The 18,928-nt window shown below is 43.1% G+C and overlaps 1 protein-coding gene across 2 annotated transcripts in view; it reads left to right on the top strand.

The window, feature by feature from the left end:
• Window positions 1-18,928, top strand: part of RNF17 (ring finger protein 17) — a 3,936,714-nt gene that overhangs the window by 2,347,939 nt on the left and 1,569,847 nt on the right. For both annotated transcript variants that reach the window (XM_044073290.1, XM_044073289.1), the window contains one exon: window positions 69-184. In XM_044073290.1, the coding sequence (XP_043929225.1) occupies window positions 69-184 (116 nt within the window). The remainder of the gene's footprint in view (window positions 1-68; window positions 185-18,928) is intronic.

Genomic DNA, 18,928 nt, shown 5'->3' with positions numbered 1-18,928 from the left:
ATAGTCACTTGATCTTTTTTGTCTTTGAAGTGTTAGAAGAATAATTAGTGCTTGAATTTGTTTTGCAGGAAGCTTCCTTGGAGTGGCCTTTGCCTGTAAAAATGTTTTGCAAGAATGAAGCTGGGCAGAAGATAAACATGGCTGAGTATCTTATGCTAAAGGGCTTAGCACTCCGGGAGAAAAAGTACGTAAATCCACTTTAAAGTTTTCATTATTACCAGTTCCGTAGTGGCAAAATAATCTCTTGCATGTTTCACTGTAATGTATTTTCTTACTGCTTCTTTAACTTCAAATCTTGTGGGGAAAGCATAACTGTAACACTAAATCATAAGATTTGCTACTCACTGTACTTATCTTTATTTCTGGCCAGAAAGTTTGCCAACTATACCTTAGTCCATGTGAAGAGCAGCACCTCATTCCATCAAGCACTGGTAGTTCCATCAGATTCCATTACAGTGTGTTTTTTATCAGGGCCTTGGTTCTTTGTTTCTCAAGTATTCACTTCCTATTTTGGTAACTGGAGTAGTATTGAATGTGTGGCAAGTCATGCTCACTGACTGACTGTCATTATCCTATCAGGGATCTTTACTGGTAAAATGAGTATTTATTGTGGTTATACACTGCAGTCTGAATATTACCACAGAAAAAAGATAGCTGTTTTTCTGTTATTGTTAGTAATCTATCTCCCTGTACTTTTCTTGAAAATAGAGAAGTTGAGAAATTCAGTAAAGGACAATCATTGACTAGAGAAGTGGTGAAATTTAGTAAAGGACAGGCATTGAATAAAGAAGGTGGTGAAATGTAGTAAAGGACAGTCATTGAAGTAAGCCACAAAACACCTAAAGAAAAAGAAAATTAATGTCATCTATAGCAGGATACTGCATTGTAAATGACTCCTGAAAGCAGGGATATGACGTTACGTATAATGCCAAAATTCTTTTGACTGACTTTGGCGCCGCTAAAAGACAGAACTTCAGCAGTACTTTAATTACTACTTACTTTGTTGTCTCCCGTTATGCCCAGAGCATGAAGTTTCAGTAGAAGCTGAAACAAGCATTTTGTTAGTTTTCTCAAATTAGATCTTCTATAGCAACGACCAAACTTGTTTACTCTCTTGGTGCATCTTTTCTTCAGTTATGTAATGTTTCCTAGAGAATATTTCATTGTGGTACAGGAACCTACATTAAAACTGGAATGGTTCTAACCTGGGTTGCTGCCTTTATATTGGGCTGGTGTGAGTGAGTTTCAGCTCATGAGAACAGGATATGCAAAATTGGGATTCGGGATGCAAAGTGGATATGCCACTTTACTTTACCGTATCTTTAAATGCCCACTGATGGTAAACAGTCACTATCCTGATTATCAGTCTCTAGCACCAGAAATAAAATGGCTTATAACTCGTAAAAAACTGATTTTTATAAAGTAAATAATGCTTATCCTGCAACTATTTTATTTTTTATTACTTGGGGTAGAGCACTGTTACATGTGGACCATTTTCGGGTCCAGCCCTGGGATACAGTTAAAAATAAAGACTTTAAGAAATAGTCACAGAGGTTCTTTCCAGACTGGGTTTGGACAACAAGATATAACACATGTAAAAAGTTTTAAAAGTTGATTGCATTTGAAAGCTAATGTATGTAATGACACATTCCAGAAAACGTAAAGCATAATTTATTCCTTCCATTTTAAGAAGCTGTAGCTCCTGACAGGAAGAGGATTCATAGGAAGGCAAGATTTCTATACATAATGTGGAAACACTGCACTTAGCTTCATTCCCTTTGTGTGAGGAGGATTCAAGAGTACTAGATAAGTATTGTTAAAAGTATACACCATATGGGCTGCAACTTTAAAATATTTTACTTAAAATTCTTTCTAATAAAAGTTCCATCTTAGATCAAATATTACAAAAATTCCAGCCTGTTTGTTACAAGAATTATCAATACACAATATAGATACTGGTTAAATCACGTGGACAACATAGGAGGGCATACCCTGAAACAGTTTTCAAAAATTGTAATTATTGCTTTTTAAATCTAAAGAGCCATATTAAAATGTACACTCTGGATTCATTGAGTATACCAAGGAGCCATCCAGAGGTGATTTTTTTTCTATAATCTTGCAAATGACTGAGAAGTGAACTTAGTTGTAGTGGTATTTCTGCATTTTGTCAAGTTTCTATGTGAAATGTTTACCTCTAAATATTGTCCCAGGCTGAAGATGTTCCATGTTTAATAAAATTCTTCATCATAGAAGGCCTTAAAAATGTGCTTATAATGCTTTTGCTTCAGCCACTGCCATGTCAGGAGTAGTTTTACAAAGATTAGGTTTGTTTTGAACAGAATTTTACAACAGTGAGGTGATTAAGACTTCTGAATGTAACTCCCAGTATTGTTTTGTCAGCTAGCTAATGACTTAAACCCTATTTTGTTCTGTGTGTTTATACATTCTACTCCTCAGGCTCACAATTATTTTACCCCCCCCCCACCAACACACACACACATAATAAATAAGGAGTGCTTTCACAACACATTCATCAGAAAAAGCAGTTCAAAGCAAAGGAGTTTAGTTACAATTGCATTATCATGAAAGATAAGAAACCCCAGCTCTGGGGCATAGAGGGATATATTCCTCACTATGATCCAGATGACCAGAATTCACTTAGCGAGTTGGGCAGTGGTAGAACCAGTCAGGGATGGTAGGATTGAATGGCCGATACTGGTTGATCCGCTTCTTTTTGTTTGGGATGGGGTTATAATAAAGGGGAAGTGGGCATATACAGGGAAGGCAAATTCCAAAAGGTGGTGGACAGAAGGATGTGCATGTGTGTAGATAGGGGATGGCTCCCTCATGGCACTATTACATGTCTACCTAGATTACATTACCCAGTATGTCAGAAATGCCCTTGATGTAAAAAGGGTTGAGGATTCTGAAAAATCTATTTACTTTCTTGTTTGAGTATTTTCACTGAAGTAAAAAAAAATATGAAACAGTGTGACACAGGTTCAAGTGGAGATAAGACCCAACTACATAAGAGTACATCAACCTGCCAAACATTAGAGAGTACAAGTAAGCTAAACGTTGGAAATATTGGCTGGGGTGGCAGGGCTTGGTATAATGGTTTACATCACAGCCAGAAGGTGCAGGGTTTGATTCTTAGGAAGCAAGGCTAGTCTTAAAAAAGACTCCCTGAGGTTATTAGCCATGCAATCATCTATGAACCTGTATACATTCAGAACAGTTGTCTTCGGTAGGAATACCAGCTTTCAGTCATAATATTAACTCTGTGCATAATATAATATGAGCTGTAAATCTTAACAATGTTAACAAAACATATTGAATTACATCAGCAAATGTTTGGTGCAAACAATGTTGCATAATTTAAATAGAAATAAATGTGTGAATTTGATAAAGAAAGGATTTCACTGCAGACATTCAGCAGAATACCAGAGGCAAAGGAAAAGGGGAGGAGTAATACTGATTGCTAGAGGAGCTCCAAGAATGATTGAAGAGGAGAAAAAAAAAACAGGAATGGCAGATTTGTGACAGTAAGGGGTTACTGGCATGAGAAGAGGATTATGCGGGCATGTGTTTATGTTCCACCTAAAACTACTGTTATGGAACTTAATAGAATTTTGGGAGAAATATATACCTTTCAGCAGGAAATATGTTTGTATGAGTGAGAATTGAGACTTGGTTTGCAGTAGTGATACTGAGGGACCTAAAAGGGAAAATGTAACAAAATTTCTGAAGATATATATGAGAATATTTTGTACAGAATATGCAATTTCAGTAGTAGGAATCTGGACATGATTTGCATATGATTTTCCAAGGTACAGTAACTGGGTTAAGCTGGATAGAAATTGTACTTCACAAGGGCATGCTTAGTTAATTGAAAACTTTGTCACACATCCAAAAACCTTTAATGTTATGTTGTCCTATCTCGCCTTCATTCTTGATGGTTGGGTTTGGAACCGAGCATCGGTACTGACTCGGCCTAATACTAAAGCTCGAGGGCTTTCACTAGCTCGAGGCTGCACCCTATCCCATGATGCCTGGTGACAGCTCCATATATCTCGTTTGCCGCTTTGCTGGTTCGGGATAGCTTTTTCACTGGCTCAGGCTAAGTCTTTACTTATTTGAATATTTTGCTATCCTTTTAGTGTATAACCTTTAATGTTTTTAGTTTAGGGTAGAGCAGTTTGTTTTTTGATAGTTTAGTATTTCCATTTTTTATATTGTCGCTAGTTGTAGCTTGTTGTGTGGGCCGCTGTTTTCTTGCAGGCCTCTTGACTCCCTATCCCGTCTCGATTTAAGATTGTCCTGAACAAATCCATTTGACTTAGAGGGTTCGTTTTTTTGTCCCCTTTGCTTTTAGCCCCTTGTAGTTAGAGGGTTTTCTTCCCCCTTTTCTACTTCCTTTCCTGAGGTTTCGTCGTTTCAGTTAGAGATTTCTCCTTTGGCTAGAGGAGATAGTCATTTAAATTAGAGACCTCTCTAGCGTTATTCTTGGTTTGGTCCCCCTGTTAAAAAAAAAAACTTTTTGCTGTGATAATTGTGTTTTTTCCTTCTGGCTTTCTGTGTACTGGTTGATAGGTGTACTGTTGTCATACACTAATCAGACAACAAAAAAGGATAAGTAAAGTACATCTAAGGATACTGGTAAGGAAGCCAAGCAATCTGGTTTTAAAAAGTGTGACTCGTGCACACAGAAGATGTCGCTTACTGATAGCCACACTAGCTGAGTATATTGCTTAGGTGCGGTTCATCTGCAGGACTCCTGCTCTATCTGTCATGCATTCATTTCCAGGGTCCTGCAGGAACGTAAAAATAAACTTATTCTAAGGGGTCTACTTAAGGGGACTGTTTGATGTGATTATTAAAGGGAATCAGCCCTCTAAATCCTCATCTGAGAAGTCTTCAAAAAAATCATCATCTTCTGCTCCGAATTCTGAGCCGACAAAGAAGCCTGAGAAACATGCAACTTCGGACCCAAAGGCCGTCGGGCCCGAAAAGACAGCTACTCCATTGGTTCCACCAGCTTTATCAGAACTGACTCTGAGCTGGTCCCTGACTTTGGAATCAGTCTACTCAGTGCCCCAGTCACCTGTTTTGCAATCGATGTCTGGTAGTCATAAATCCTCCACATGCTCCTCTCGATCCTCCAGGAGTCTCTTGGACGTTGATGTGGAGCGGGTAGTCAAGAGGTTTCTTCGGACACTGGGCTTAGCCAAAATTCTCTCGAGTCCAGCCCAGATGGAAGTGGAGCCGATTCCTATACCTGCCTTGTCTTCTTTTCCTCTTCTGACTTGGATGAGCTCGGAAATGGAGTGCCTGGATGTCCTTGCGTTGGAGCCGTCTGGTCTGAAAACCACATCTAGTGTTGCAGCCCTGGCTTCTGCTCTGTCCTCTTCAATGCTGTCTTCTCTCGAAGGGTCGGGGAGCCAACAGTCCCTCGTCTGGTCTGGGGAGGAGAGTCGGATCGGACTCTTGTCAGATCCAACTCTTCCTCAAGGGGCTTCGGTGGAGATGAGTTTGGCTCCCACATCTGCCTTAGAGCCATCCTCCTTGGCACAGGGGAGGTCTCCAGGCTCCTCAGAGCCAGGTGCTGTTTCTGGTCAGGATCGTGGTGGCTTCGAGGTGATGAGGTGTGTGCTGTCCCCCCCAGAATACTCAACCCTCGGCTTCAACTACTCTTCCCCCAAAAGGACTAGTGTCAGCCTCTGTACCGTCCCTCCAGCCCAAGCGTAGAGAGCCAATGCCCCAGAATGCCCCAATGGGCGATCCACTCTCTTCTGAAACTTCCCCAGAATATCCATCTGAGGCGGTCCCCTCAGAAGAGGACTTGTAAGAGGAAACATTTAGATTCTCCTGAGTCTGTCATGTCGGATACGGACTTAGAGGATTCATAAGGGTCCCCACGGTCACTCTCTGAGGATGTTTCCTTTTCAGACATCTTAGAGATCCTGAAACAGAGAGGTGGCTGGAAGACCCTTTTCCCTTCTGAAGATTAGTCTGTATACCTGGAGGCATTTGAATCTCGACCTTCCACCTTTTGGGTGTGTCTGCCTTTCGACCAACTCCTTGGCGTAGTCAGTTGAAAGGTATGGTACTCTCCAGAATCTGTGGAACCTGTTCCGAGGAGGCCGAACAAGTTTATTACTGCCCTGGCCGACAAACAATTCTTGACCAAAGGTGTCCCAGTAGATGTTATGGTGGTGGCCACCAAGAAGGAATTAGCTAAAATTTCATCTGTCCATCCACCGAGTAAGGAGTCTCGAACGATGGACAGGTACGGGAAGCATATGTTTTTTTCAGCGGCCTTTACTTTTAGGTCACTAAACTATTTATCCCATGTTACCTGACTTCAGAGTGATCTCCTGAAAGAGCAAGGAGATACCCTCCAGGGTGCTACAGCTGTGGGGGTGCTGGACAAGGTAAACTCTCAGCTTGCGACTTTTAAATTCTGTAGTAAACTCGCCATGTGCCTCATCTCCTACGCAGCCAATGGAGTGAGTAGGGTAGCAGGCACAGGAATACCTCTGAGGAGACATTTTTGGATGCACCTTTGTGAGTTTGCTGAGCCCTTTAAGTCTTCCTTTATAAATGCCCCTTTGATGGCTCATCTTTGCTCGGGCCAAAAATTAGAGACTCTTACCAGGTGCGAACAAGAAGGCCATGGCAGTACATTTTTCCATCTCTACCAGGCCTTATCCCAAAGGTCAGAAGGGCAGAAAAATGTGGTTCTGGAAATCTGAAAGAGCTTTACCAGACGCACGTGGTGAATTTTCCCCCAGGAGCAGAGGGGGAAATAATCATGGAAGATGCCGCACTCACAGCAGAGGGAGGTCCGCAGAATCAGGGCGACAGAGATACATTCTCTGGCAGGTCCTTCCAGCTCTCTTGAAAGGAGGCCTGCCTGTCCACCTATGGAGGCAGTCGGGGGCAGACTATCACTGTACCCAAAGGCTTGGCTAAACATCACTCAAGACAAATGGGTACGGTCAATTATATCCAGGGGATACAACATACCCTTCTCTTCTGCACCCCCTCCGTCAAGATCGATCCCAGACATCCCACCTGTTTTTAAAGGGATCAAGCAACCCTAGAAGTCCAGAGGTTGCTAAAAAAAAAGAGTCATCCAAGAAGTTCCCACAGACCAAATTGAATCTGGGACTTACTCAAGGTGTGTGTTAGTCCTAAGAAGACAGGGGACTGGAGAGCAATCTTGGATCTCAGCAAGCTGAACAAGTCTGTAAAAAAGCAAAATTCCGGATAGTGACACTACAATCTATACTTCCTTTTCTGGGACAAGACAATTGGATGTGTTCAATCGATCTACAGGATGTGTACTACCATATAAAGATGGACAGGCGATCCAGGAGATATCTAACACTTCTGGTTTGGAGCCAGTCATTACCAGTTCAGAGCTCTGCCCTTTGGTCTCACTACAGCCCCCAGAGTGTTTACCAAATGCATGGCATTAGTCATGGCTCACCTGAGGCATCTAGGATTCCGGGTGTTTCTGTATTTAGACAATGACTGCCACCACAGAACATCTACTGACCAAGGCAAGGAACACCACCATTCATCTCTGCTCAGAGCTAGGTATTGCCATAAATTTAAAAAAACACTGCATTGTTGCCTTCACAGCATATTACCTTCATGGGGCAGAATTAAACACAAAAGACATGGTAGCAAAACTGCCTCATGACAGGGTACAAACGCTACGTCATCAGATATCAATCTTGCTCATGAAGAGGAAAGTGCAGGCAAAGTTTGTTCTCAAGGTTCTGGGTTCAATGGCAGCTGCGATAACATTAATTCCACTGGTGCGTCTACACATGAGAGCATTACAGTGGCTACTCTCTGCTCAATTGTCCGTGCAGGAGAGTTACCCATGTCACACAAGATCCTCATTATGGACACCTGCAAGAAGGACCTACGATGGTGGCTTCAGTCCACAAAGGTAATGATAGGCAGGCCATTTGATGATAATGTTTCACTGCTGCAGTCATTACCTGTGGGTTATCCCTGCTGTGGTAGCCCTTGGCTGGCCTGAATACTAGAGTCATTGTTTTACTGCGTCAGCTGCTGTTGCCTGTAGTGGATGTCAGGTCATCAGTGCTATAAAGCAAGGCAGCCGATGCCGTTACATCAGTTTTTCTTGCTGTGGAGCCTGTAGCAGAAGCAATTCGCAATTGTGCCAGTCGGTCACTACCAGAGTTTGAATTACAGCTGAAAACATCTAAAGCTAAGTACCTCGTTCGGGATCCTTTTTTCTTGCACTAACCGATGTCCGAAAAAGTTAACAATTGTCTTGCCTGTGGAAAGCAGATCCCACACCGAGACTTCCATTCATACTGCTTCACTTGTTTAGGCCCAGACCACGATGTCCCTCATTGCCGGTTCTTTGCCCTCTTTAACCCGAGAACCATTTGCCATAGAGCTCTTACTGTAGACCGGTATTTTCATCTTTGCATTCCGAAATGGCTTCCATCAGCCAACAATCTGTGGACATTTCAAAAAAATGCAGAGATAAAGACAGAGACCGACCACACAAGGCTAAGCCTTCCGATGACTCTACCGCTAAGCGGGTCGTCAGTTCTCCGGAATTCAGTGAGGCGCTTGCGCAGTCCCTGATGCCTGATTTGATATCTACACAGGCCTCTACAGAGACCCTTTCAGAGTCTAGTATTCTGCAGAAATCTTCTTTGTCTTCCGAGCCTTTGGCTGTCTCTGCCTTGGTTGGGTCCGGAACCGCAACGCAGGCACTGGCTTCCGAGGAGGCCTCTCGCACTGCCAAATCTAGACAAAAAATGACGTCTTCTCATCCGACTACTGTCTCTCTGACCAGTGGATACTCTTAGGCCTAGAAGCCAAGCCAGCCCTAGAAAATCTGCCTCTAGCCACCATCTTGCTCCTGCTCCACCACCACAAGCTCAAATGCTTAAAATGGCGGAGGATCTCATCTCCTTTATCAGGGGTAGTCAGGCCACAACTTCTAAAAGGAAAAGACACCCTTCTCCTGAAATTATGACAGAACAGGATTTTGAAAAATCAGATTATTTAGATTTTGAAGAGGAACAACAACCTCTGACTGCTTATGAGGATTCAGATGTAGAGGAATTCATTCCTTCTGCCTCCCCACCAGAAGACCTTTCCTTTGGGGTTCACACCCTCAGTGAACATTTCCAATGGGAATCTCAGGATTTCCCCCAGTCTAAGAAAAGACTTAGAGAGTTTTTGGACCTGCCCCACCACAGACCCCTGGCCATCACCCCTATTTTAGAAGTGGTGGATGTTTTCCATGAATCCAGCTTAGCCCCTGACACCTTCCCTTCTGCTCCCAGTAAACCTGAGAGGTATTACAGAGTACCGGATTCTCACAAATACCTGTACAGAAATCCTGCTGCAGACCCAGAGGTCATTACACAGGGACCTAAATGAGCTAAGACTAGTTTTGCCAAGAATCATATTTCTTCTGACAACGATTCCAGAGCTCTGGACAGATGGGGCAAAAAAGTATATACCTCTGCAGCCTTAGCTATAAGAGCACTCAACTGTCAGTTCCATGTGTTAAAATATCAACACCCTTTGGAACTATTAAAACAAAAGATTTCAACCTTTCCTGACTGTGCCAATTCAATAGAGTTAGCAGATGTACTGCACTCTACTTGTCAAGTGGCCAAACACCCATTACGCTGTGGATATGACGCCCTAGAAGCCTCAAGCAGGGCAGCAGTCTCAGAATCTGTCATTAGGAGACATGCATGGTTGAAGGAACAACCTCTCCCTGATCATGTCAAGTCTAAATTAATTGATGCACCCCTGGATAAGGACCGCTTGTTTGGACTAAAAGCAGAAGAGGTGCTTAAAAAGATGAAAGCAAAACAAAATATATGCAAACGTATAATATTTCTTTCTGGTTCAACCTCCCAGGTTCAGCAGGAACTTTCCCCTCTAAGCACTGGTCTTTCCCTGCACCTAGCAAACAGGGCCAAGGTAAGCCCCACAGGGACAGACCACCCAGGCCCCTATCCCAGGAGCAGCAGAGAACCAAACAGTGGACCAATTCCACCCCAAAGGCAGAGAGTTCTAAGTCACCCTTATATGGCAAAAACTTTCAGTGACTCCCTCTGCCCTCCTTTCACTCACCAAAAGCTAGGAGGGAAGGGTCTCCCTCTGCAAAGAAAATTGGCTTTCTGTAACAAAGGATCAATGGGTCTTAAAGATAATTTTTCAGGGGATACAAATTCTCTTTCAATGAACTTGCAATTCCAAGAGGGTACCCAGACTTACCTCCAAATCAGTGGGCAGAGGCATTGAAACGGGTCCAAAGTCTCATATCCCGGGGGGTAGTAGAACCTGTCCCCTCAGATCAAACAGGCAAAGGCTTTTATTCCAGATTATTCCTTGTTCCCAGAAAAGAGGGCACTTGGAGCACCATCCTGGATCTATCCATTCTGAACACCTCCCTGGTGGTCCCCAAATTCAAAATGATAACTTTGCAGCAGCTGCTGCCTATGCTGACAAAAGATGCCTGGCTAGTGATCCTAGACCTAAAAGATGTCTACCTCAACATCCTCATAAGGGAATCCTGCAGGAAATTCCTGCGCTTCAGAGCAGGCTCACAGCACTTTCTGTTCTCTACGCTACCCTTTTGGCTTATCTAGTGCACCCAGAGTATTCACCAAATGCTTAGCCACGGCCATAGCATTTTGCAGACAAAAAATATGCAGATTTACCCTTATCTGGACAGATGCCTCATTCAGGCAGAGTGCAAAGAAAAGCTACTCCAGGACCTTCTCTTTGTAAAACCCCTCCTAACCTCCCTAGGGTTCACCATCAACAAGAAGAAATCAAAGCAAATACCCTCCAGGAAGATCATTTTCTTGGGAGCACTGCTGGAGAGACCATCCCAAATGGCCTTCCTGTCTCCAGAAAAGCAGAGCTTCCTGCCTCTCTACTTTACCCAGTTGGCTTCCAGAAGTCACCTCACTGTGAGGAAGTTCCCGCAAGCCTTGGGTTACACAGCATCTTGCATCCTTCTTATTCCTCTGGCCATGCTTCACATGAGGAAACTTCAGTGGTATCTAGAGAACATTTGGTGTCAGCACACTCAGCCTCTAAAGACCTCTCTCCCTCTGATCCCCTGTATAAGGGTTGAGTTTCTCTGGTTGGCAGGGGCCTGTGCCAAGAACAAGGGTCTTCCCTTCATCCTCTGTCCTATCAAGCAGACCATCACCACCAGTGCCTCAGACATTGCTTGGGGCACTCACCTAGCAGGCAGGTGCACCCAAGGTCTTTGGGATGCCCAGAACCTTCCCTTACACATCAGTCAAAAGGAAATGATGGCAGTACAAAAGGCTCTGACATCCTTCAAACCACATCTCAGGCCAGGGGTTCTCCTTATCAAAACAGATGACACCGCAGTAATGTGGTATATCAACAAACAGGGAGGGACCCAATCTTACCCTCTGTGCAGGCTAGCCATGAACCTCTGGCTGGCCGCCTCTTCCATGGGATTACACCTAATTGCCCAATACCTACCAGGGATCAACAACACCCTGGCAGACCACCTACGCAGACACTTATTGGACCCCCCACGAATGGCAGCTCCACGAAAAAATCTTTTTTAAGTCATTCAGGAATGGGGAACTCCGGAAGTGGATTTCTTTGCTTTGCGCTTCAATCACCATCTGAAAAATTTCTGTACCATAGAATATCACCACCTAGCGTGGAAAGTGGATGCCCTGACCTTACCCTGGAACTCCCTCTTTGTGTACGCATTCCTTTTTCGGTGTCTTATTCCCAAGGTACTAATCAAGATAAGGGAGGAGAGACCAAAAAACATCCTCATTGCTCCAGATTGGCCCAGACAGCATTGGTACCCCTTACTGCGCAGCCTGATATTACAGCCTCCCAGGAAGCTTCCCTGATCTCAGACCTCTTGACCCAGGTGCGGGGGGGGGGGGGTGCTGCTCCCAGACTTGCAGACTGTCAACATGGCTAATACCTTAAAAGCAAACAAGGGGCCCCTGTTAAGCAAACAGGTCCTAGACATTATCACAGAGGCCAGAAGGCCCAGCACCAGAAAATCTTACACAGGGAAATGGAAAAGATTCTGCTCCTGGAGCCAGTCCAGAGGGGACAGTACCTCACAACTTTCCATCCCTCTTATCCTGGACTACCTAGCCGAGTTACTCAATAGTGGCCTCTCATTCTCTTCTATTAAATCCCGTGCCTCAGACATTTCAGCTCATTTTGATACAGACCAGCCCCTCTTCTCACATCCTTTGATTAAACAATTCCTCAGAGGGGCTTCAAATATCAGATCTCCCAAAAGGCCACCCATGCCAGCCTGGGGCCCTAATTACGTTTTAGAAAAACTAACCTTACCACCATTTAAACCTCCTACTTCAGCAGAATTGAGATATCGCTCCTGGAAGACTGCTTTCCTACTGGCTATCACCTCAGCCAGAAGGGTTTCATAACTTCAGGCACTCATGGCTGTTGAACACTTCATCATTTTCCATGCAGACAGGGTCTCCCGGATGACTAACCCCTCCTTTATGCCCAAGGTGGTATCTGATGTGACCCTCAACCAGGCCATACATCTACCCACCTTCTTTCCTAACCTTCAAAACAAGGAGGAAAGAATTCTGCACTCACTAGACGTGCACAGACAGCTCAGATATAACCTGGACCATACTAAACCCTTCAGAAAAACAGACCAGCTTCTTGTCAGCTTTGCTCCAGGGGCAGAGGGAAAGCCCATTTCCAAGCAAACCATTTCCAAATTAATATCACATTGTATCCATTTCTGCTATGGACTGCATGGGCAACCACCCCTAAGTCTATTCTTACCCATTCCACTAGGGCAGCCTCCACTTCCACAGCATTCCTCAGAGGAAATCCCACTAGGGACATCTTGGAAGCTGTCACCTGGGCCTTTGTCCATACTCTTACAAAGCATTACCACTTACCTCTTTTCCCTAAGACTAGGGCAGGGTTTTCCTCTGAAGTTCTGCAGGGCATGCTGACCCAATGCCTAGGTCTCTTATTTTATCCTTCCACCCCTCTCCATAGCTTTGGGAATCCTCCCACAGGTGATGAATGCAACAGTGAAACACAAAGAACATAGTACAGTTGTGTACACTTACCATAAATGTAGATGTTTGTGTTTATTCACTGTTGCAGTCCTGGTTTCTCTCGCTCCTTCCCCCTTATATCCTCTTTCGTAGGGGGACATAAGCTTCTCACGGTGGCTTTTAGCCACAAGGACCACTTTACCATATTTTCTTGTGCTTCTGACAGGTTAGGGCAAGAAAAACTGATGTAATGGCATTGGCTGCTTTATAGCACTGACGACCTGACGTCGGACTACAGGCAACAGCAGCCGACGCAGAAAAACATTTGGTCTGGTATTCGGGCCGGCCGAGGGCTACCAGAGCAGGGATAATACACAGGTGATGACTGCAACAGTGAATACATTCAACATCTACATTTATGGTAAGTGTACACAACTGTACTTTCTCCCCCATCCAGTTGCTACAGTGACCACGGAGACTTCCCAGATAGGGTGGGGGGGGGCATTATCTGGGCAGAGTATTCAAGGGACTTGGCAGGAACACGAATGCCACTTGCACATCAGTGTACTGAAGATGAGAGCGGTGCTTCTGACATTGCAAGCATTCCAGAACTCTCTTCCTGCAGGTACGATTGCGATACAGACAGACAATATGTCCGTGATGTGCAAGGGAGCCCGTAGGATTTTTTGCAGGGGGTTGCAAACCCAGAGCCCTGCCCATGGAGCCCCACCCCCTCCGCCCACAGAGCCCCACCCCCACACAGCCATTACAGGGTCCCATTACTTAGCTATTTCTCTCCAGTTGCCATAAACACTGTTCAAAATTCTCATTGTGCATCTGTCTTATGCTTTGCTTCTACAATGATTACAGGTATCTAGATTTAATCAGGAATCCATGATAAGTTTTTTTTTACATACCCCATGTACATTGCAACTAACTCAAGGGAACTTTCAGCTGGCAGCCCTTTTGAATTCTGATCAAGAAGGCTTGGCTGTTCAGTTCTCTATACTGGAATAATTTCTCATTCATTGCTAATAATCATTTTATTTACTTGGGTACTAACAGAGTTTTTTACTTTTTACCTACCATAAAGACAAGATATTTGTTGTACCTCAAAATACTTCCCCTTGTTTTATTTATTTATTTGTAAGTGACTTAGAAACAACTACTGGGGAATAGTGTTCATTAGCTCAGTATTTTTCATGTAGGACACTAAACTGAGTCCCATGAGCCTGTTCAGATTTTACAGATTTAAACAGATTAGTTTATAACACTAGTGTTCTTTGACCTCCAAGATTAGCTCTCAGTAACACAAGTTGCTGTTTAAATAAAAGCTGGCATTCTGTGCTCTGAATGCACGACACGTTATAGCTGTATTTAACTTACACTGTGTGCATTCACTAAATTATGTATATCTTTTAATTAATGTTTAATCAAGCATTTCTTCATAATCCCAACATTGACATAGTTGCAAATCATCACTTCATCTTTTCATAGATAATTCCAATAGCCCTAATATATGCACATTATTTTTTCAAGATTAGGTTTACTGAGTGGGCAAGGGAAATTCTGGGTGTTTTCTGATTTTGTGTGGTTGACCCTTAGTTATATGAAACTGGGTCTGCATTATCACTGATGTGAACAACTTCATTATATTCTCAACTAAAAGCTTTAGACCTTTTTTCTTGACACAGCCATTACAGTATCCTTCTTGTTACTGTGATAAGCAAGAGTAGCCATGCATAAGAAGTGTACATATTTATACATATAATTATGCACAATTATAATATATGCAGATTGTATTAATTATAATATAAAATAATTTAATTATATCCCTTCTATAATACAGCACCACTTGTTAGACTGTGTTTTAAATTTATAGTTTTGAATGTTTTTCCAGCAAGCAATGAAACAAAACATATGAGCCGATAATGACAAACTGCCCAATTCAAAACATTTCAACCATAAAAAGCCACTTAAACTTTTGTCATTGCAATCCATCAATGTCAGTCAGTATGCACAGTCACTGCAGAAGTAAAAGTCATCTGAATAATTCCACATTATAGAGATCTGAAACTAATGAAGAGGTTGTTGCTCGAAAACAACTTTATATTTCAGCATTTCATCAACAAATTCAGTGTCTGCTGCTCTTGAAGAATACATTGTCTATGTTGCATTAAAAATGGTAAGCTGGTATATTTGCAATACAGAATGGGTGGTAAGCTGAAAAACAAGTTCATAGTTATTAGGCATCTCATCCAAAGGAGGACATAGCCAGGACTGCAGCACTCCACCCCCTTAAAATACAAATCTATATGCTGTGTGCTGTGGGAGTAGAACCTATAGCCCTCTGCATCAAGATGCAAGTATGCTACCTGCTTTACTACTAACACTGCTTTAAAATTCTATACCACAATAATGATACAATTTGCTAAACAAAACAGTTGCACATTTTAAGCAGACTTAGCATGAGCAGCAGTAAACTTCTCTTCCCTTGAAGCTCACAATTCCTTGAAAATACACTTGAAAATAAATTCCACCTGCTAACTCTAAATAGTGCAGTTCACTTTCTCTCACACACCTCAACCTCTGCAAGAAATCTGGACAAAGCCCAACATAAATAGGGACAGATTATAAATATTGCTCTCATGAACTTAGAACATTGCTAGAATAACAGGATTTATGTTAGTATGCATTTTATATGATGGACAGAAGGAAAGCTGGTATATTGTGAGTGCAAGAGACCAGATGGAAGGGGAGTAAGGCTAGATGTATCGGAGGGGGATTCAAATTGTTTTATCATGGTGTGGACGGAAGGAGAAATGGCTTAGGAGTTATCCTGAAGGAACAGTATGCTAAGAGTGTTTTGGAGTTGAAAAGAGTGTTGGATAGAGTGATGTTTATGAAGCTGGGAATTGATGGTGTAATGACGAATGTTGTTAGTGCATATGCTCCACAAGTTGGGTGTGCGATGGATGAGAAAGAAAAAATTTTGAGTTGGATGAAGTGGTGATGACTTTACCCAAGGATGAGAGAGTGGTGATTGGAGCAGATTTCAATGGGCATGTTGGTGAAGGGAACAGAGGAGTGGATGACGAAGTGATGGGTAGGTATGGTGTTGAACCAAGGAATGCAGAATGTCAGATGGTAGTGGATTTTGCGAAAAGGATGGACATAGCTGTGGTGAATACATGTTTTAACAAGAGGGAGGAGCACAGGGTGACATACAAGAGTGGAGGAAGATGCACACAGGTGGATTATATCTTATGTAGGAGGGTCAGTTTGAAGGAGATTGGAGACTGTAAAGTGGTGACTGGGGAAAGTGTAGTTAGGCAGCATAAGATGGTGGTTTGTAGGATGATGTTGGTGATCAAGAAGAGGAGGAGTGTGAGGGCAGCACCAAGGATCAAATGGTGGAAATTGAAAAAGGGTAATTGTGAGGTGGAGTTCAGGGATGAGTTAAGACAGGCAGTGGGTGGCAGTGAAGAGTTACCAAATAGCTGGGTAACAACAGCAGAGCTAGAAAGGTGCTTGGTATGACATCTGGACAAAGGAAGGACGATAAGGAGACATGGTGGTGGAATGAGGAAGTACAGGACAGTATACAGAGAAAGAGGTTTGCAAAGAAGAAGTGGGATTGTCAGACAGATGAAGAAAGTAGACAGGAGTATAAGGAGATGAGGTGCATGGCAAAGAGAGAGGTGGCGAATGATAAGGCATATGAAGAGTTGTATGAAAGGTTGGACACTAAGGAGGGAGAAAAGGACCTTTACCGATTGGCTAGACAGAGGGATCGAGCTAGGAAAGATGTGAAGCAGGTAAGGGTGATAAAGGATAATGAGGGAAACATACTCATAAGTGTGGAGAGTGTGTTGAGGAGATGGAAAGAGTACTTTGAGGGGTTGATGAATGAAGAGAATGAGAGGGAGAGAAGGTTGGATGATGTGGGGATAGTGAATCATGAATTACAGTGGATTAGCAAGGAGGAAGTAAGGATAGCTATGTAGAGGATGAAGAATGGAAAGGCTGTTGGTCCAGATGACATACCTGTGGATGCATGGAGGTGTTTAGGTAAAATGGCAGTGAAGTTTTTAACTAGATTGTTTAATGAAATCTTGGAAAGTGAGAGGATGCCTGAGGAATGGAGAAAGTGTTTTGGTACCGATTTTTAAGAATAAGGGTGATCTGCAGATCTGTAGTAACTACAGAGTGATTAAATTGATCAGTCACAGCATGGAGTTATGGGAAAGAGTAGTGGAAGCTAGGTTAAGAAGGGACATGATGATTAGTGATCAGCAGTATGGTTTCATGTCGGGAAAAAGCACTACATATGCAATGTTTGCTCTGAGAGTGTTGATGGAAAAGTACAGAAAAGGTCAGAAGGAGTTGCATTGTGTTTTTGTAGACTTAGAGAAAGCATATGACAGGGTGCCTAGATAGGAGTTGTGGTATTGTATGAGGAAGTCAGGAGTGCCAGAGAAGTATGTAAGAGTGGTACAGAATATGTACAAGGGTAGTGTGACAGCTGTGAGGTCTGCGGTGGGAGTGACAGATGCGTTTAAGGTGGAGGTGGGGTTACATCAAGGATCAGCTCTGAGCCCTTTCTTATTTGCAGTGGTGATGGACAGGTTGACAGATGAGATAAGACAGGAGTCCCCGTGGGCTATGATGTTTGCAGATGACATTGTGATCTGTAGTGAGAGTAGGGAACAGGTGGAGGAGACCCTAGAGAGAGGGAGATATGCTCTAGAGAGAAGAGGAATGAAGGTCAGCAGGACTAAGACAGAATATATGTGTGTGAATGAGAGGGAGGATAGAAGAATGGTGAGGATGCAAGGAGTAGAGGTGACGAAGGTGGATGAGTTTAAATACTTCGGATCAATAGTTCAGAGTAACGGTGAGTGTGGAAGAGAGGTGAAGAAGAGAGTACAGGCAGGATGGAGTGGGTGGAGAAGAGTGTCAGGAGTGATTTGTGACAGACGAGTACCAGTAAGAGTGAAAGGGAAGGTCTACAAGAGGGTAGTGAAACCAGCTATGTTATATGGGTTGGAGACGGTGGCACTGACAAAAAGGCAGAAGTTTGAGCTGGATGTGGCAGAGTTAAAGATGTTAAGATTTGCACTGGGTGTGACGAGGGTGGAGAGGATTAGGAATAAGTATATTAGATGGTCAGCCCAGGTTGGAAGGTTTGGAGACAAAGCCAGAGAGGCAAGATTACGTTGGTTTGGAGATGTGCTGAGGAGGGATGCTGAGTATATTGGGAAAAAGATGCTAAGGATGAAGCTACCAGGTAACAGGAGAAGAGGAAGGCCTAAGATAAGGTTTATAGATGTGGTGAGAGAGGACATGCAGGTGGTTGGTGTGACAGAGCAAGATGCAGAGGACAGGAAGAAATGGAATCAGATGATCCGCTGTGGCGACCGAAAGATGATGATGATGTTAGTATGCATTTTTCTATAGGATATGACATCTAAAACTCAAATGTCTGTCATTATTTAGCAACTTAAATCCTTTTTAGGAAGAATTTGGGGCAGAAAATCTGGACATTCTGCAAAAACCTGGACAGCTGAGGGGTATGCTACCTCCTCCTTATACGGACAATATTTGTTTCTTATCCAAAAAAGAGCTGCTGTCTGACACAATTATCTTCTTGGTTCATGTGGAAGACATGATCAAAGTAAAAAATGAACAGCAAGCAAGAAACAAGCTCAAGATAAATTGCTTAAAGGATTCCTGCACAAGTTATGGACCACACATGATAGATTGGCATTCTGTTTAGTTTACGGGTAAGCCTGCAAAGATGACTGCAAGTCTCCAACAAAAGATGACTGCAAGTC

This window comes from Protopterus annectens, chromosome 5.part1, assembly GCF_019279795.1.
Source record: "Protopterus annectens isolate FY-2018-M chromosome 5.part1, PAN1.0, whole genome shotgun sequence".
NCBI lineage: Eukaryota > Metazoa > Chordata > Ceratodontiformes > Protopteridae > Protopterus > Protopterus annectens.
Note: the sequence above shows the minus strand (reverse complement) of the source record. Positions and strands in the feature narration are given on the sequence as shown.